General features: G+C 45.0%; 1 protein-coding gene across 1 annotated transcript; it reads left to right on the top strand.

The window, feature by feature from the left end:
• Positions 1–8,449: 8,449 nt before the first annotated feature.
• On the top strand, positions 8,450–12,646 carry LOC144127886 (uncharacterized). The gene is made up of 2 exons (XM_077660861.1): positions 8,450–8,578; positions 12,286–12,646. The coding sequence occupies exon 2, from the start codon at positions 12,288–12,290 to the stop codon at positions 12,516–12,518; it is 231 nt and encodes a 76-aa protein (XP_077516987.1). The 5' UTR covers positions 8,450–8,578; positions 12,286–12,287; the 3' UTR covers positions 12,519–12,646.
• Positions 12,647–17,161: the final 4,515 nt, after the last annotated feature.

Here is a 17,161-nt window from a genome sequence, read left to right as displayed (position 1 = left end):
CCGAGAAAATCGAGCGCCTGGCTCCGTGCTCTGGCAACGCGCAGGCAGCGAGAGGTGGATAATCGAAGAGGCCCATTGCTTGCTGTAGTGAAATGTTGAGCATGATGGTGATAGATTTTTATGGTGCAAGAGCATCTATGGCCAAAAAGCACCATGGCGCGAAGTATTTTCTTCTTTTACTCAAGGTGGGATCAAAGACCCATTTCCCAAGCATTTCACCCTAATAATCCGAGCACCAGACCAGGGGAAAGTTTGCACCCATTGCATCATCGATGGGTACCCGGCGGCACTGAGGATCGAACTCCGCACTTTCCGCATCCGAGGCGATCGAAGGCTCAGACATTTAGGCCACAGCTGCTGTTGTAGTGAATTTTTACGATATATGAAGCCGCCGCGGTGGCCAAGTGGTTCATGCCCAACTATTCTGGACTAAAGCATTTTTGAACGGGAAACGGTTTATTAACGCAGTTTTTTTTTCATATACTGGAAGATTTCACTATAACAATCAATATATCAGCAGATCACCCGACGGCAGTCTGCATTTATTTTTCTGTTAACGTTTTTGGTATCGTCAAAAGCGTTCCCAATTGGCTTTCTATGGCAGACTTTACTGTTCAGTGCTATCGATGGAAACGCTCTGAGAGAAAGATTTTGCTAGATATCAGAAGAATGGACCATTACCTTCAATATTTGCGTAAGAATATGAATGCCATAATAAGGACTACTAACTACTTATTTATTAACACTTCCAGAATTTCGTTTTGTAGGTTTATTCCACGGGGAGTAATAAGAGCACTTAATGAAGCAGGGGAGGAGTTGAAAAACTCGGTTTTTAGTGTTTATTTTCTGCTATCGAGCATACATTGCCCAAGTGGCTGAGTATTTTTTAATCGATGTAGCGCAGCAGAAATAACAAGCTGCTTTCGAAACTGTCTACTTGTTAGATGGCTAGAATGGCAGATAGCACCAACTACTAGTACACGAGATATAGTCTTTCATATTAGAACATTTTATAGTAAACAGCTACGCGGCAGCTTTGGAGGTTGAGTGACCTCTAGAGATGAGCGGAGTAATCCAAAGTGCTTTCTGCGGGTGAGAATGATTTGTGAGTGACAGCATCATGAATGTCGAACCCCGTATATCCTTGTAGACGCTGTAATGGTGAGGTGTCGCAATTTTCCTGTGAACTGAGAAACCGACCGTCACGAACCGCTCGAGCTTTGGCAACGTGGCCGCCATTCGCTGTTGCTGTCTCTGGCTTGCACAGCGTTGATAGGTGGTCGAAGCGTGCATATTCGAAAGATGAAACGCCGTAATGTATAGCCTGTTAAATATATGCTAGCAAAAAGTGAAGGGTGTAGCTAAAGAGCACCCACGGGAACAAAGCTCGGCGCGGTACTGCCGCATTTAAACAGGCGATCTTAATAACGTGGTAAAAGAGAAAAGAAAACCCGCTCCTTATGACAAGCCATGGCGCAACCATACTTGAAAAGCGTCCTGACAGGCGCTACCTAAAATAGACATGCGTCGGTGTTCATTACTGTGGAGACCGCCTGCAGTGAGATACATATCGCTTTTCCGCGCGACGATGACGGTGCCGACATGCGATTCAGAGAGAAATAAAAATAATAGCGTCGGACAACCGCCCGTCATTCCGGATCATCCGCACCGGGAGTGAAAAATAATCTTTCGCAACTGCGCATCGCCGCACCTTTTCCGAAGGAGAGCCGAAAGCGGAGGCGGCGGAAGCCGGGGCTTCCATCCGGCGGATGCCCGAGACGCAGCGGGCCGAGAAAGCCGATAAACGGTACAAGGTAGCAAGAAACGCGGAAAAAACAGGACGCGAGGAATACAAGGAGAAAAAATGATAACCGCCCACAATAAGAGCGTCGGCTGTCCGGTGTGCACCTCCGGTGGCAACGACCACTCAGCTGCGCATCAATGCTGCGTTGAAATAGAGATCTCTACGAAAGGTGGCTTAGAGTTATCGCGAACGCCACGCTCATGGATCGTCATCTTTGCGAAGAATTTGTTGCGTGTAATTCTGGCTCTTGCGCAGGAGCGGAAAGCTACTTCTTTCCATCAGCGGCCAGATAGAAGTAGAATGAAGCCTTACGTCAGTCGTCCATTTGCAGCCGTTTCTGGTCAGAAGTCATTACGGTGGCTCGTGGCTGCAACCTCGCCTCTTCAGTCTTGTTTCCAAGCGAGTTTGGTGGCTTGCTCTGCAGGACAAGGGAAGCTGCTCATTGAGCTATCAAGGCCAAGCCGATCATCATGTTTTCTTGGATGACAAAAGGAAGGGAACATGTTGCGAACTGTATTCAATTTTTTGCTTTTCCAGCGGAAATCGTTGCGAAAAGGCAGCGCGGTAGAGACTGGCAAGAGGGCTGTTAGCGAAAGACGGGTGTAATTCTTCCTTTTTTGTAGCAAAAACCAGGAGATGAAAATTTCTTGGAAAAACATTTATTGCCACAGTAAGAACTTTGGAAACAACTCCATGCTTTCTACCTGCATCAAAATATAAATATTTGAAATTACTGCTCAGCTCAATCATTAGGAAAACGATTTTTCTTAAAATTTTTGGTTTCTAGTGAGTCTATTGGTAGCATATGGCCTATTCTGTTCGTAACAATTTATAATACATCCGGTGATCAATACGTAGAAGCGTGTTGTGTACACGCATTCTTAACTTGTTAGCTTTGAAAGAAGCTGGTTCATAATAAAAATAATATTGTCACCTTATTGATTTGTATGCGTTAGTATATCCGTTTTGGGGACCACCTATGCATAAGTGGATTGTCTGCCTCTTCTCGGCGATCACGTCGAGCAGCTCAGTTGTTCACAGTTGAGAAAAAAGACACAAACCAGCCGGTCGGTTAAGACCGCACGAAGGATCGTTTCTCCATTAACATCTTCACAAATTATTTATAAAGAGGGTAAAAGCGCTGATATGGCAAAGTAGCTATAGAAAACAAACATAATACATTACTATTTTTAATATATTCTGCGCATTTCTCTATTCTCATTGTAAATCAGGGGATACAGAAATGCGCAGAATATAACCACCCGCCTTACACAGCCTTCATACGTTGCAAGAAAGCATTTGACTCAGTGGAAACTTCAGCAGTCATGCAGGCATTGCGGATCAGGATATATACGTGTTTTATGTAAGAATACTGGAAGATATGCATAACGGCTGCACAGCCGTCAAAATCCAAATTAAAATCAACCACAGAATTCCAATAAAGAAGGCTGTCAGGTAGAGAGACACGATCTCGCCAATTCTATATGCCACCTGTTTTTAGGAAGTATTCCGAGGCCTCATTTGGGAACAGTTAGGGATAAGAGTTAATAGAGAATACCTAAGTAACCTGCGATTCGCTGATGCGATTGCCTAAGTCACTCAGGAGATGAGCTGAAAACAATTATAAATGAGCCAGACAGGCAGAGCCTACCGGTGGATCTAAAAGTGAACATGCAGAAAACCAAAGTAATGTTCAACAGCATCGGAAAGGACCATTGGTAGCGAGGCGCTGGAAGGTATAAAAGAATACGTGTATTTTAAGCAGGTTGCGACCGCGTATGCGGACCACGAGAGTGAATTAACTAGAAGAATCAGAATGAGGTGGAGCGCATATGGCAGGTTCTCTAAGATCGTGATTTGCAGTTTACCAATATCTCTGAAGAGAAAAGTTTATAACAGCTGTATTTTACCGGGGCTCAAACGTGCTGAGTCAGCGCATGTGATTGCCTTTCTTCACTCGTCAGTGTTATTCGCCCTTCTTTGACTCTTCCTAATAAACTCGCCAGATCAAGCAGCCACTCTTAATTATAAATGTGGTGGCTAACGCAAATGGGGTTAAACTTAAATTGAGGACAACGTAGCGAGCTATGAAAAGAAAAATGAAAGATGTAACGTTAAGGGATAGCCAGAGGGCTGAGTGGGTCGCGGAACAAACGGGGGTTAATGACATCCTGGTCGAAACCGGCAAGAAGAAAGCGGCTTGGACAGGGCATGTAGTGCGAAGGCAAGACTAACGACGGTCGTTGAGGGCAACGGAGTGGAAACCAAGAGAAGGCGACGCGGCCGACGCGGGGGGAAAAGATGACGACGGACACGGGTGCCCGCGTTTAGAAAGTCTAGCTTCCACTGCAAGGTACGTTGAAATAGGCTACCACAGAAGTTGTGTGGTTTCGGCGCCCAACTTCTTGTACTCCCAAAAGCAAAAATTCTCTACCCCGACAACTGCATTTACTACACAGATGCCGGACACAGAGCGGAAGTGACGCGTGCTGCCTTAGTATCCGATAACTGGCAGAACACGGACTTACATCTGCATTTGCCCTCTACTATATATGGTGAATTAAAAACCATCATGGAACCCATTACACTTACATTACACTAATACCCCTGTTACACGGGCACTGCAAAGACCTTTGAGAGTAAGATCCTTATATCCAAAGGCGTAAGGAGTGAGTGTAGCTACACGGCACAAATGCTGCGCCTTTGCCGCGAAGGGCCTTGGAGGCGAAGGCGCCCGTTCGAGATCTTTGGAGCCGAAAGGCGCTGCCTTCGAGAATCTGCGATCGCAGTGCCATCCAAAGTAATAAAGTAAAAGCAATGAAAAAAAAATAGATGCAGCCAACAATGTTTGAAAACATCTTTGGAAAATACGAAAGGTGTGCCTGGCTTTGCTTTTTGTACGGGTGTTTATATTTTGTGCCCAGAGTTCAAGACAGTGAAAGCGTTGCAGCAACACCGGATGCCCCTGGTGGCCAAGGCAATGCGCAAAACCTGCTGCTGCTGATGAGAGTAGATGTTCCAGTTCTTTAAGGAAGCAAAAGAATAAAAAAATTTCTGAGGTCAACGAATGAACACAATTCCCCACTTAAATTTTAAAACACTCAGTTCAGCTGCCTCAAGCACAGCAGCGGGTGCTAAGCCTCAACGACTGTTTTACCTTTGGGCTGCACCGTGTAGCTGCGTCGCTGCTCCTTTAAGCTTTCGCTCCTTTGGAGAAAAGAGGTGCCTTTTCTGGAAAGGTCTTCGAGGAATGCCGTGTGACAGGGCTATAAGACGACAATGTCCTAGTCCGAACGGACAGTCAAGACGTATTTAGGCCTTCCAGCGAGGGCACGTGCCTATTCACAAAGATCGCATCCTCCACCAACATATAAAAGCGAACCGACATCTCAAAATCTTAATGAAGTGAATTCCTGGCAACGGAGTACCGGGTAAGGACATATTTATTTATTTATCGATAGCACGCAGTTTCACCCGCGACTGCGATTGTCCGTACCTCTCATACCGCTGACTAGACATCCACGACATGTGCATCGCACGGAAGCCATAGGATAAAGAGAGACGCGCTACACTGAAACAATTCGCAGAAAACAGAAACGCTCTATCTCCCCCCCCCCCCTCCCCCACCACTGGTATTTTATCCGCGAAGAACCCTGTACAGCAAGGTGAGCACAGACCCATTCGTTCGCACGCAGACTCCGGAAGACTGCTACATGGTCCATGATACCAGCATAAATACACTCGCCGCAATACATCCAATCCTTAATCCTACCTCCCTGAATGACTGGCTTGCTCCCAGAACCGAACACTGCGTCACATTTCCTCAGGCTGTTGTCCAGTACGTCCGTAATGCTCTATGCCAGTGCTGGTGACGGCTACTTTAGTGAAAAGCCAGTACATAAATGTTCAATAAAAATATTCGCTCCCTCTCAAAAGTGGCGTTCTCCTGATGACGGGCCAGTGCTGGCGTGCGCATGAGAGCTCTGCCAGGGTCCTAGCAAACTAACATGCCATCAGAATTCAGACTTGAGTTTCTTCGTTTATGGCCCTAAAACGGCTCTAAAATCTCGAACGCGGTCTTCTTGATTTCGCACTGGGTCTTCTGTCTGAGGCGATATGAAAGTATTCTCGACTTGCATGTGGTGAAAGATATAAGTTACGGCTTATAATTTAACCCGAGACTTTCCGCATATAAAAACTCACTTTAGCCATCACAGGTCCGTCATCGCTACATTAAAATAAATAAAAGTATCTAAACTGAGCACAATGAAATATATTTTGCTGCCACACCACAGCGAATGCTCAAAAATTTTGCGTTTCACTACCGTAACCACCCTGTGACTTTTTTTGCACACATTATCAGCCAACGGAATCGATCAACACATTTTGCCGAATGCCAGTGTGAGGTGATGTTTGGGATTATGTTGCCTGTTTATGTAAGGAATAGCGCGGTTGCCTTTCGTAATGTGGCATTCTCTGTTGTCACTGCTTACTTTTGTCATCGCGCTAGCCTCACGTAGACACGCCGTACCTTTTTTTATTTCCTCCCCGCGCTGCAAGTTGGTCCGAATTAAAACAAAAAACACAAGGAAATGGTACAGGGCAAAGGAGCAGCCTGGAAATTTCCTTTAGAAGAGGCAGGACACCTGCCCACTTCAGAAAAGAGGGGAAGAGAAAATATTTAAAAGCAGAGAAGAAAAAGAGGGGCCTAAGGGGCAATGCGACGGCACTCTCAACACGAAAAAGAGAAAGATCTCGAGAAGTAAATTCATTTCGTTTCTAAAAAAGTGCAACTGAAGGTTACGTTTTCCCTCAGGAGTGCAATTTTTCATACTTTGACGTAACTATTTCATGAAGAGTGGCGAGAGCAAAAACACATAACCTTCGCAACTGAGGAATCAAGTTTATTTACTTTTGCCCATGTACTCATATGGGTCTCGCTCATGCCAAGGTGAGCTAAGGGTACAGGGCCAGGTATTCGTTCAACGCGCCAGCCAGTATGCAGCCTTTGCTGCCACTCAGGTCGTACACCCGACTAGAACATTTGAACACACGGGCCTACCTCTGCTAAAATTAATTTAAGCACCGGGCTTCGGCATTATGTTTTCAAACTTACGATAGCATGCGTATAAGCGAAACGAAGCGAAAAGGTATCAAGGGAAAGAGCAGTACCGGGAATGCGTGCGCCTCTAAGACCTTCATGCGCCACAGGGCACCTGCTTACGTTTGCCCAGATAGACAGCAACTAATCTGCACATGTCTGGTGCACATGTTTCTTAATTCTATCCACGCGCAATTATAATGTCAGGCCCGTGAAACAAATATGCTCACTTCTTTGCCTCCAGCTTTTTCTCTTACTTTACCAGAGAAGTTAGCAACGTTCTAAGCGATGCCACTGCATTCTATTGATGGCGCTTGTACAAACTGTTTTCGTGTCAGTGCGCTCTACGAAAATGCTTTCCCAAGTTGCTGTCGTGTGAGCAGCTGTCGCACCATTTATCACGTTCCGCGCCCGTTCAATGTAGAATAAAAGCCGGGGTTCTTTGATATATGCGTCGGATGAAGTGCTTCATCCCTCGGATATTTATGCGCTGTTTATTACCGCAGCCCCGCCGAAGTACATTTGCATTCACAGGGGAGCACTTTTAGAAGGCACACAGCTAGCAAACAGCAGTGCCCCTGTGTGCGTGCAAGGCTTGCTGCAACTATGGTGCGTGCGCGTTGACTTCAGCTGGGCGAGCTCTATTCACGTGCGTTATGGCTGCCGCCGCCATTAAAACAGAAAACTGTGGTGCGCCCAGGAGGTCTGTCGGGATTCTTCATTTTTTCTGTGGCATTTCACGTGTTAAAATTTTTTATACTAGCACTCTTATAAATATGCAATAATGAGGCGTTCGAAGTCGATGCTGCGCAATAAAAGTTGTTTTTGACTATATTTAGCTGTTCTATACCATGCTTTATAAGCAGATTTCAAAATTTTTAGAGCGACTGGTTCACTGCGTTACATCGCGAAAGCTGCTTACACAAGGGTGTAATTCACCTACCATGCAACATTCAGTGCGTTTCTTCGCAGTGCTCATTAATGTGGCCCTCTGAAAGGCGCTTTGAACGAAGGCCGAATGCAATCTATCTAAGTTTCAGTCAAAGGTGGGCTGAGGAGCAGAAAGGAGAACCAATTAATATGCGCTAAAGCTCTTCCTACAATAAAGAATACATGATATTGTGCCTAATTCTTAATTGTCTGTCCGCAAGCCTTTGGCAATTGCGAACACTTACTGGAAAATCCACACAAGTTTATCGTCTCATGGGTGTTACAACATTTGAAAATGAAACGGCAGATAGCTTGAATGCATAACCGAAGCAGCTATATTGTTTTCGTCTGTGATGTTTACCTATTTTCCACTGTTGGCTGGCCGAACAAAAAACAGTGCACATGTAAAAAAATGTCACGCCGTGAGACCGCAAACAACTGTGCGTTCAGGGCATATCGTGCGTGTGTTGTATGGGAGGAGGCAGCACAAGAGCGAATCCGTGGTGGGTCCCCTCCTCGCCTCTGGGGCAATTTTCGTGCTCTCGGGTGCGTGACCGAGACAACTCTGAGAACGCCGGATGATGGCCACTGGGGGCTTTCCCTGCGGCGCGGCCTTGAGACGACCACAGACACGAGAGCGGGACCGCTCACGTGTCCTGTCGCTCGCCATATAAAGCCGGGCTTCGCAGACACTGCGATCATCGCACACTCCCCAAGCACCGTGAACATCATCAGAGCCATAGGTGAGTTCGCAGGCATTGGTGGCGCAAGCTCTTCTTTCTAATCTAGCGTGCATGTTCCGAAGCACTACGACGTTCTCAAGATGGATGGTTTATCTTGAAGTAGAATTCGTTCTGGCTATAAGAATGGTCAAGCACTTCTGAATATCGAACAGAAATTATTCTTCAGTCATCCTTAAGCAAAGCTGCCGGCTCGTGTCTTTAAGCGGATAAAAAACATTTCGTAGGTTTCGAGTGACCCACTTGTCGTGCATGGTACCATACAAGCTAAGCAGAACGACTTTTGGCTCTCCTTCATATGTCGAGGATGTAAAAATATTCTGAGCTTTCAGACCGCATGCCGGCCTGAGCACTTATGTCGTGGAGCCCAATCCTGCACAGCTTGATACCTACGCCGAAGCTTAAAGAGGTAGAAAACATAAGTCCATCAAATTGTTGTTGTAAGTAACAGATCACTCTCTGGCTCTTTGTACGAAGGTTAACATTTTTCCAACAGCAAAAGACGCATTAATGGGTGAGAAAACTGAATTTAAAAGCTTTCCTGCCCCTTTATTCAACTCGTACAATCTACAACGAAGGCTTCGTGATCACCGTTTGGAAGTGAGTGCAGGTTTAGCACAGTTTCGGGGATCGGCAAAAAAAAATTGATTTGGACGTACGCAGCTGACTTCTAAAAAACGGTCGGTGATAATCTGTATTTCGGTGTTTGGTCTCTTCTAGCTTGTAAAAGCTTCATTTCCGGGTAGAGCAGTATTTTTGTCGTTAGAATGCAGTAGTCTGTCGTTACAGGCCAGCTTCAAATAATGCTGATGGTCCCCTAGATGAGGGCACGGCACTCCGACATCCGGACAGCAAGTATTCAGCGCGCTCACTTATGGAATTGTCTTGACAGGAACTGATTTAATGTCTGTCTGCGGCGTCTGTATCAACTCACGCTGTTGATCTTTACGTGAGCCATAGCACGAGCTCCAGTCTTCAGGCTGTGCTCCCCCTAGGGTGGCATATTTTTATCATCCTCAATCTTGTCTGGATACGATCTATCTTTAATACTCGATTATTGTCACCTCATTGAAAAAGTGGCGAGCTACGACGTATGGCAGAAAAATTTAAATTGTGTGCGCAAAGATAGCTTATGTAGCTTGGCTCTTGAGAATCTGTTTGCGTCTGCAAAGAAGTCGTGTACTCCGCTTCTAAAAACAAAATAAGCTGATACTTGTTCTGCGAAGGCACCATCATACGTGTTAAAGGCTGCACCGCTCATTTCAGTTAAGCGTGTTGTTTAGAGCGCTTCATGTAAACTGCTATTTCCGGTACACCAACCACACCCGGTCAATAGTCTACATGCCGAGCATAGGATAGCGTTTGATGCTAATTAATACTATATTGAAGAATAGTGAATGTTGCATAGTGCGCACCTGCAGGCAGTCTGCAAAGCATAATGTTTTAATTTTCACTGCCGCAGAAAAATCTCCAAAAGACTGTGGAACATTTCACACATTCATTTTCTTGAATGCCCTGCTGGCCTTGACAACCATCGCTTACTTTTCGTAGGTTTCGAGTGATCCACTCGTCGTGGTACCATACAAGTTAAGCAGAACGACTTTTGGCTCTCCTTCATATGTTGAGGATGTAAAAATATTCTCAACTCACGCTGTTGACCTTCACGTGAGCCATAGCACGAGTTCCAGTCTTCAGGCTGTGCTTCCCCCTAGTGTGACACATTTTTATCATCCTCAATCTTGTCTGAATACAAGAGTGAGGATCATCATCATCATCACAGCATCGTCATCATCAGCCTTACTAGGCGCACTGCACGACGAAGGGTTCTGCTTAAGTTAAGGAGAGCGCAGCGAGCCATGGAAAGAAAAATGATAAGCGTAACGTTAAGAGACCGGAAGCGGGCTGAGTGCGTGAGGGAACTAACGTGTGGTATTGACATCCTAGTCGAAATCAAGAGGAAAAAAATGGGCTTGGGCAGGGCTTGTAATGCGAAGGCAAGATAACCGCTGGTCCTTAAGGGTAACGGAGTGGGTTCCAAGAGAAAGTAAGCGTAGCAGAGGGCGGCAGAAGGTTAGGTGGGCGGATGAGATTAAGAAGTTTGCAGGTATAGGGTGGGCGCAGCTGGCAAAGGACAGGGTTAACTGGAGAGACATGGGAGAGTCCTTTGCCCTGCAGTGGGTGCAGTGAGGCTGATGATGATAATTTGGAACAATTTGTAATACTTCCATACTTATTTACATCAATCTTACTGAAATATATGCAGCGAATTAATAAGTAAGGATATGGTGGCCGCAGCTGGCACAGGAGAGGGTTATTTGTAGAGATATGGGAGAGGCCTTTGTCGTGCAGTGCGCCTAGTAAGGCTAATGATGATGATTCTGAGGATTTCAGCAAGCGATGGTTATCAAGGTGAGCAGGGCATGCAAGTAGATGAATGTGTGAAATGCTCCGCAGACTTCTAGATATTTTTCTGCTGCAGAGTTCTTCCCGAATTTAAGCTTCAATGCTATTCAAAAGTTTCAGCGAAAGGCCCTCTCAGCTAGCACGCCTTATCATGTAGAAAACTGACTGTCTAAATTATATTTGAGGTAGTCTGCGCTCCTGCGGGACAAAAGCGAAGTCAGAGCGCATATAACTCTTAGTTCTTCAAAAATTTCGGGATCTTTCCTAATAAACCGTGCGATGCCGTTCGTTAGGTGAGTTTTCTCGCTTTGTTTTGCAGAAGTTTTTACATTTGCTAACAAAGCTTTAACGGTTTGCTTTATTCCGTCCGAAGAAACTAAGCAGAATTTTTGCTACTACCAAAAGATAATAACAGACCCAATGCATGTTACTCAAGCCTGTCACTCAACTTTTGGAAATTAATGGTTTATCCACTCTCTTTTTTGAGAAACGTGCATTGAAAAATACTTCTACATTGTTCGTTATGTGTTTTGTAGCTGAATGTAGCATCTGAGATAAGAAGTACACTGTTCACGAGTAACACCATGTTCGTTTATCGTATGACATTTCTTGGAAAACGCATCCTTTGTAGTCCGAGTCGCCTTTGCACGTTAGACCCCATAAACCAACCGGTTTCCTGAAAACCTCAAGGCTGATTTTTGCGCGCAATGCCACCCACTCGCTGATGTGTGAACTCCGACTTTTTTTAAAAAAGGCTTCGGAGGAGGCGGCGGGCTTCTTTGTAGATACAACGGGAACTGCTTCTGATGAGTCATTGTAATAATCGCTGCAGAGGACAGCTTGTCGCAGCTTTAAATCACACTCAGCTAAGTATTGGTATGCGCTGACTGAGCAGAGTACTGTGTCCTAGAAAACAGCAAAACTATATATGGCAGCAGCTTCCTTTCCAATCGCTTCGCCCGTACTGACTGTGGGCTGCACGAAGGGCTCCGCTGACGCTTCGCTCACCACCGAGTGACAGCTTGTGAATGCACGCACTCGAAAAAGAAAACAGAACCATATAAAAGATTCGTCAAAATCTTTGGTAGTCTAGATGTAACGGCATATTTTTTTTGCTATTTGGGCATTTTTCTGTAGTACTCTTCTGTAGTTTGTAGTGCTTTTCTGTAGTGACTAAACAAACTTCTGTTGCTACTAAAAGATCTTTTTTTGCTACAAGTTCATGGGCGAAAGCGATACAGCAAATATGTTGGGACAACAGAAAATTTTCTGTTGTGTTTTTTTGACTGGGTTCTTTTCATATGCAGTCATGATTGCCATCGGCAGCAAGTCCCTTCTCGTCGCCCTCGTGGTGCTGGCCGCCCTGTGCAGCCTGGCAGCCGCCCAGTACGGCTACGGTGGATATGGCGGCTACGGACGCGGCTACGGAGGATACGGCGGCTTTGGACGTGGATATGGTGGCTATGGACGCGGCTATGGCGGCTACGGCTACGGACGCGGCTATGGCGGCTATGGCCGCGGCTTCGGCTACTACGGCTGAGCAAGATGTGTTCCCGTGAACTGTTTCTCACAGCATGGAATCGGAATCCCATCTGAAAACATTTGCCGACGATGACTAGCCATAAAGAATTGATCGCCATCCAATAAATTCATTTTCTATTAACACTATATGACCTACTAGTGTTATGTACTGTGGTATATATGCACAGTCCCCAGCAGCATCGTGTAACGGTGGAAGGAATTCGCTCCTTGATGATACTGCATATTTAATCTTCGTGGGAAGATATTGTGCCTCGTTCGCGTTAGGCTCCTTCCATATAAGGCAAGTCGTCTCCTCATGCTCACAAGATTACGCCATACAATCATTCCTCACCTGATATCATTCGCTATTCCAATGCACGAGATATGATGATGAACCGGCTTTGACCGGGAGCAACAAATTCATCTCAACGGGCCAAGTTTTTTTTCTTGGTACGTTCTAACTTTGGCTGCTGGCTCGGACATACTACGTGAAGAGCACTGCGGCCAAGGTTTTAGCAGCCATGGTTGCCTCAGTAGAGCGGTGTGGAGCGGGCGTCGTGTGATGAGGACGCCGTGATTTCGCTTTTATTTCGAAGTCACCTCCATGCAATCGGGATGTAAATCACGTCTATGTGGCAGCTATGCCGCCAAGCAACTTTACTGAATACAGCAGCACCGGCGAAGCCTACTGAGGAGGCAGTTTATTTATTTATTTGCTTATTTATTCTCACGCCTACAGCACCCTTACGGGCATTATTGTAGAGGGGAGGCATTAACATGAGTGCGGAGATGACAATATGAGTTCAGCTGCAGAATACGACAGGACAAAAGAACTTTTCCGACCATGGACACTTGGTGCTTACGTTGTTACTCAAGTTCTATAGTGCGAATGGCACCACATAATTTGGAGCAGTTCGAATCCAGATAGGTGCGGCCGCAATATGTGCAGTACAAAAATATGCCTGGACTCTAATCCATAAGAGAAGAGGAAATTTGCAGCGAAAAAAAAACGCACGGACGACAGCATAAACGCAAGCACTTGCGCTGACTCTCGTCCGTTTGTTTGTTTTTCGCTGCAAATTTCCTCTTTTGTGAAGAACCAACAAGCCCAAATCACCACCCTCTATCAGTTCGCTCCAATCCATCTTTTGATTTTACACTAAGGTAGTATCGTGAAGGTGGCTAGAGTTGTCAACTTTACGTACTATTACATACTTATGACGACCGGGATCTTGAATGTAAAACAACGAAAAGTTTAAGAAACATTTTCGAATCGCCGCACCGAGTAATGAACTAAGTTAAATCATTTTTCCACACTGGAGGGTTGTGCTGCGTATACCATTGTATCTGTATATATCAGTGATGCTATTCCTAGGTGCTTCGCTTTTTCTCGCATCCTTTTCATTCCTTGCATCCGCTCGAAACAGACACTTTGGCGCTTCGATGACCGATGCCAGAAACCTTTCGGCCGTTTGTCTGTGTCTTCCATTCAACATAGGAAAATAAAGCGTTCATAGTCTTGTTGCAAAAAAAAAAAAACTGCAGGAAAAGGAGCCATAGTCTATTGTGCTTTATCAAGCGGTAGCTTCTATTGTGCATTACAGAAGCTGCAGCAGTACTGTGAAATATAAGATGTCAAACTGCCGCAATGGGCGTCGTTAAGGAGCGGATACCGTCAACGGTTGCCTGCCGTCCCAGTACGATGTTTTGTGGCGCATTAAGTTTATTAGGTCGGTCGACCTGTCCGTCGTGTGCATCGAAAAAAGGAGCTAGAGGTACTGCAGCTTTCACAAAGAAAGAGGTTGAAATTTTGAGGCTAAATTTGCAATTTTAGAATAACGTAAAAATTTGGCGCAAACAACAAGTACTGAACACATAGGAATATTTCAAATCAAAGCAAATTTATTTTTAACATTGGTACAATGTTGACGGCTTCCATGACAAAAAGCGGCGAACACAGCTTGACAAGGCCAGGGACTAATTTTGGCAGCAGCGACTTCACATACACACTACAATGGTTCAATTACAAGTGAAAGTTGCAACAGAATACATACAATGGCCTTTCTTACACAGTACAACAGTTAAAATGTAAGTGAATATAACAATAGTATACATGCGTTCCATTCATCAACATAATTTAGCTACAACAGAGAAAGCAATCTGCACAACCATAAAACTGCGCTACAAACAAATGGAACTAGTACTGTGAAGCGCTTCACATTTTAGATCCCGATGAGAAGACAAACAACACACTCACTCCGCATGCCCAATCACACAATTACAAATAACTTCCCGCTAAGATGCACGAGGATGCAAGTAGTGGTGATATATAAGCAAGCAAAAGCAATAAAATGCAAGGGAGTGCAAAATAAAAGTTCGGGAGTAGTTAAAGAGAATAAAAGTTGTTTCACAGCCCGTAGTCACGGAGGCGAACGGAGTTGAGGGCGAGGCTTATTAGCAAGTTCACCAAGGATATACCGCGGAATACCGGCTCCGCGGGGGGCACCCGAGAGACTATCTCCCATTGACAGGGCGGAGGCCGCGTTTTTATTCCCTTCGTCGGGACAACCGTCAAGGCCCCGAGCCTCAGTGTCAGCGCCCTGAGGAATCCTTGGAACATGTCCGAAAGTCGAGGTGGCCAGCCCGTAATTTCCGACATTTAGGAGGTGGCTTGTGCCAGTAGAACAGATCGTTCCCAACTAGTGCTTGGTTATGGGACAAACATTTTAGCTCTATATATTTTAAACAGCCCTGAATGTCAGCCAGAGTACAGTTGATGCGGTTTTTGCTGACCCTCCAAGTATTGCGCAGAACTTTGTTGAATGTGAAGCACTGCACAAAAGAACTGTCATTACGATGGAAAGGATTGAAGTAATAGAACAGCGGTAGAAGTTTTATTAATTTATCTGCACGCTGCCTGACGAGGCGAAATCTATGACTAAATGTAAAAAATATAGGTTCGAATAAATAAAGACAGTAACGACTTGCCCTAAATAAATATTCACATAAAGCAATATATATATATATATATATATATATATATATATATATATATATATATATATATATATATATATATATATATATATATATATATATATATATATATATATATATATATATATATATATATATATATATATATAAACGCTAAAGAACGTTATAAGGGTGTACTGACGTTGCGATTGTGGACCAATATGTACACATATAGTAGACAAGAGAAGGGAAATGAGGGGCTCGTTTGACAAACATACGAAGGAAGCTAAGAGTCACAGAAATCAAGGGTAGTCGGGAATGTTTCTATTTTTCTTTAATTTGTAGTGCCGAACAATGGCAGAAAAATACTTCGATTAATCTGTCGCTTAAATAAAATAATTATAGAGCAGCCGAAAAAACAACCATGCCGCCGGTGGGATCCGAACCCTTGACCTCCGAATTTCGCGTCCGGTGCTCTACCAAGGTTGGTAGAGCACCTGACGCGAAATATAAAGCAAGCCACGCAAATAAAAAGCATCGTTCTTGACACGATCGCAGCGCCGTGCTGCGCAGCAGGGAAAATGAATAGCGTGCGAATATTAAAATGTACGCGTAGCGTTGGAATGCGCTTGTGTTGTGTGGGACTCGCATCATTATGAAATAGGCTCGGCAAAGGCTTCTCTTATCGTTCTCCTATTATGTCCATCCAGAAGTCTGGGAAAGGAGCAGCTGCTTACGACAACCAGCGAGGCACTGGAAGCGGACAAGGAATACATCTACCTTTGGCTGGTAGGCACTCCAGTACCGGATCACAAGACTGACAGCTCAGAGAAAAAGAAGAATCGGGCGGAGAACATTTCTTATTCACTCTCAGGTCATTTATAGCCGCCTAGCTGTTTCGGTCAAAAGAAAAGCATATCTTTATAAGGTATCCTGCCGGTACTCACCTATGTGGCTGAAATTTCTAGGCTAATGGAAAGACTTTCAATTTGCTAGTAATCAGCACAGCGAGGTATGACAGTGAATATTATAACTATTGTTAAGAAACAGAAAGAGAGCAGAATGGGTCCGCGGAGAACGCCAGTCAATAATATTTCAGTCTAAATGATGAAGGTGAAATGAGCGTGGACACATACAGTACGAAGAGAAGATATCCGATGTGCTCTTACGTAGAAGGAGTGGACTCCAGGAGTAGGCAAGCGTAGCATGAGGCGTCCTAGAATCAGACGAGCGGATGCGATTAGGAACTTTGCGGAGATCAGGTGGTCGCAGCTGGCGAACAGGACTAAGTTTACGTAGTTGGGCTGCTAATCATAATGATATTGACAATGACTGAGAACCCAAGAATGAGGTCGGTCCTTTTATTCCCAAAGCCAGGTCTAGCCCGAGTGCGCCTCTCGAGCCAACCACCGCTTTGTCTAAAGGCGGAGGCCGCGCGGTGCTAGACATCACATTATTGCCCCCGCGAAAGAGCATCGGCTGGATTCAAAATGAGCTATGTACAATGGTAGAAGAAAAGAAAAAGAATAGAGGTTAGGTGTACTATACAATCCGGGCTAGCTGGGAGGCGGGGAAAGTGAATCCCCACTTGGGGAAGGGGATAAGGGCAGCTTGGACGCAGCGCTCACTCATGTGAAAAGTACAGGTTTAAGCGCAGCACATGCACAATTTCAGGCCGCTGACGTC

Source organism: Amblyomma americanum, chromosome 4 (genome assembly GCF_052857255.1).
Source record: "Amblyomma americanum isolate KBUSLIRL-KWMA chromosome 4, ASM5285725v1, whole genome shotgun sequence".
Taxonomy (NCBI): Eukaryota; Metazoa; Arthropoda; class Arachnida; order Ixodida; family Ixodidae; genus Amblyomma; species Amblyomma americanum.
The sequence above is the reverse complement of the archived record's forward strand: the minus strand, read 5'-3'. Positions and strand labels throughout refer to the sequence as shown.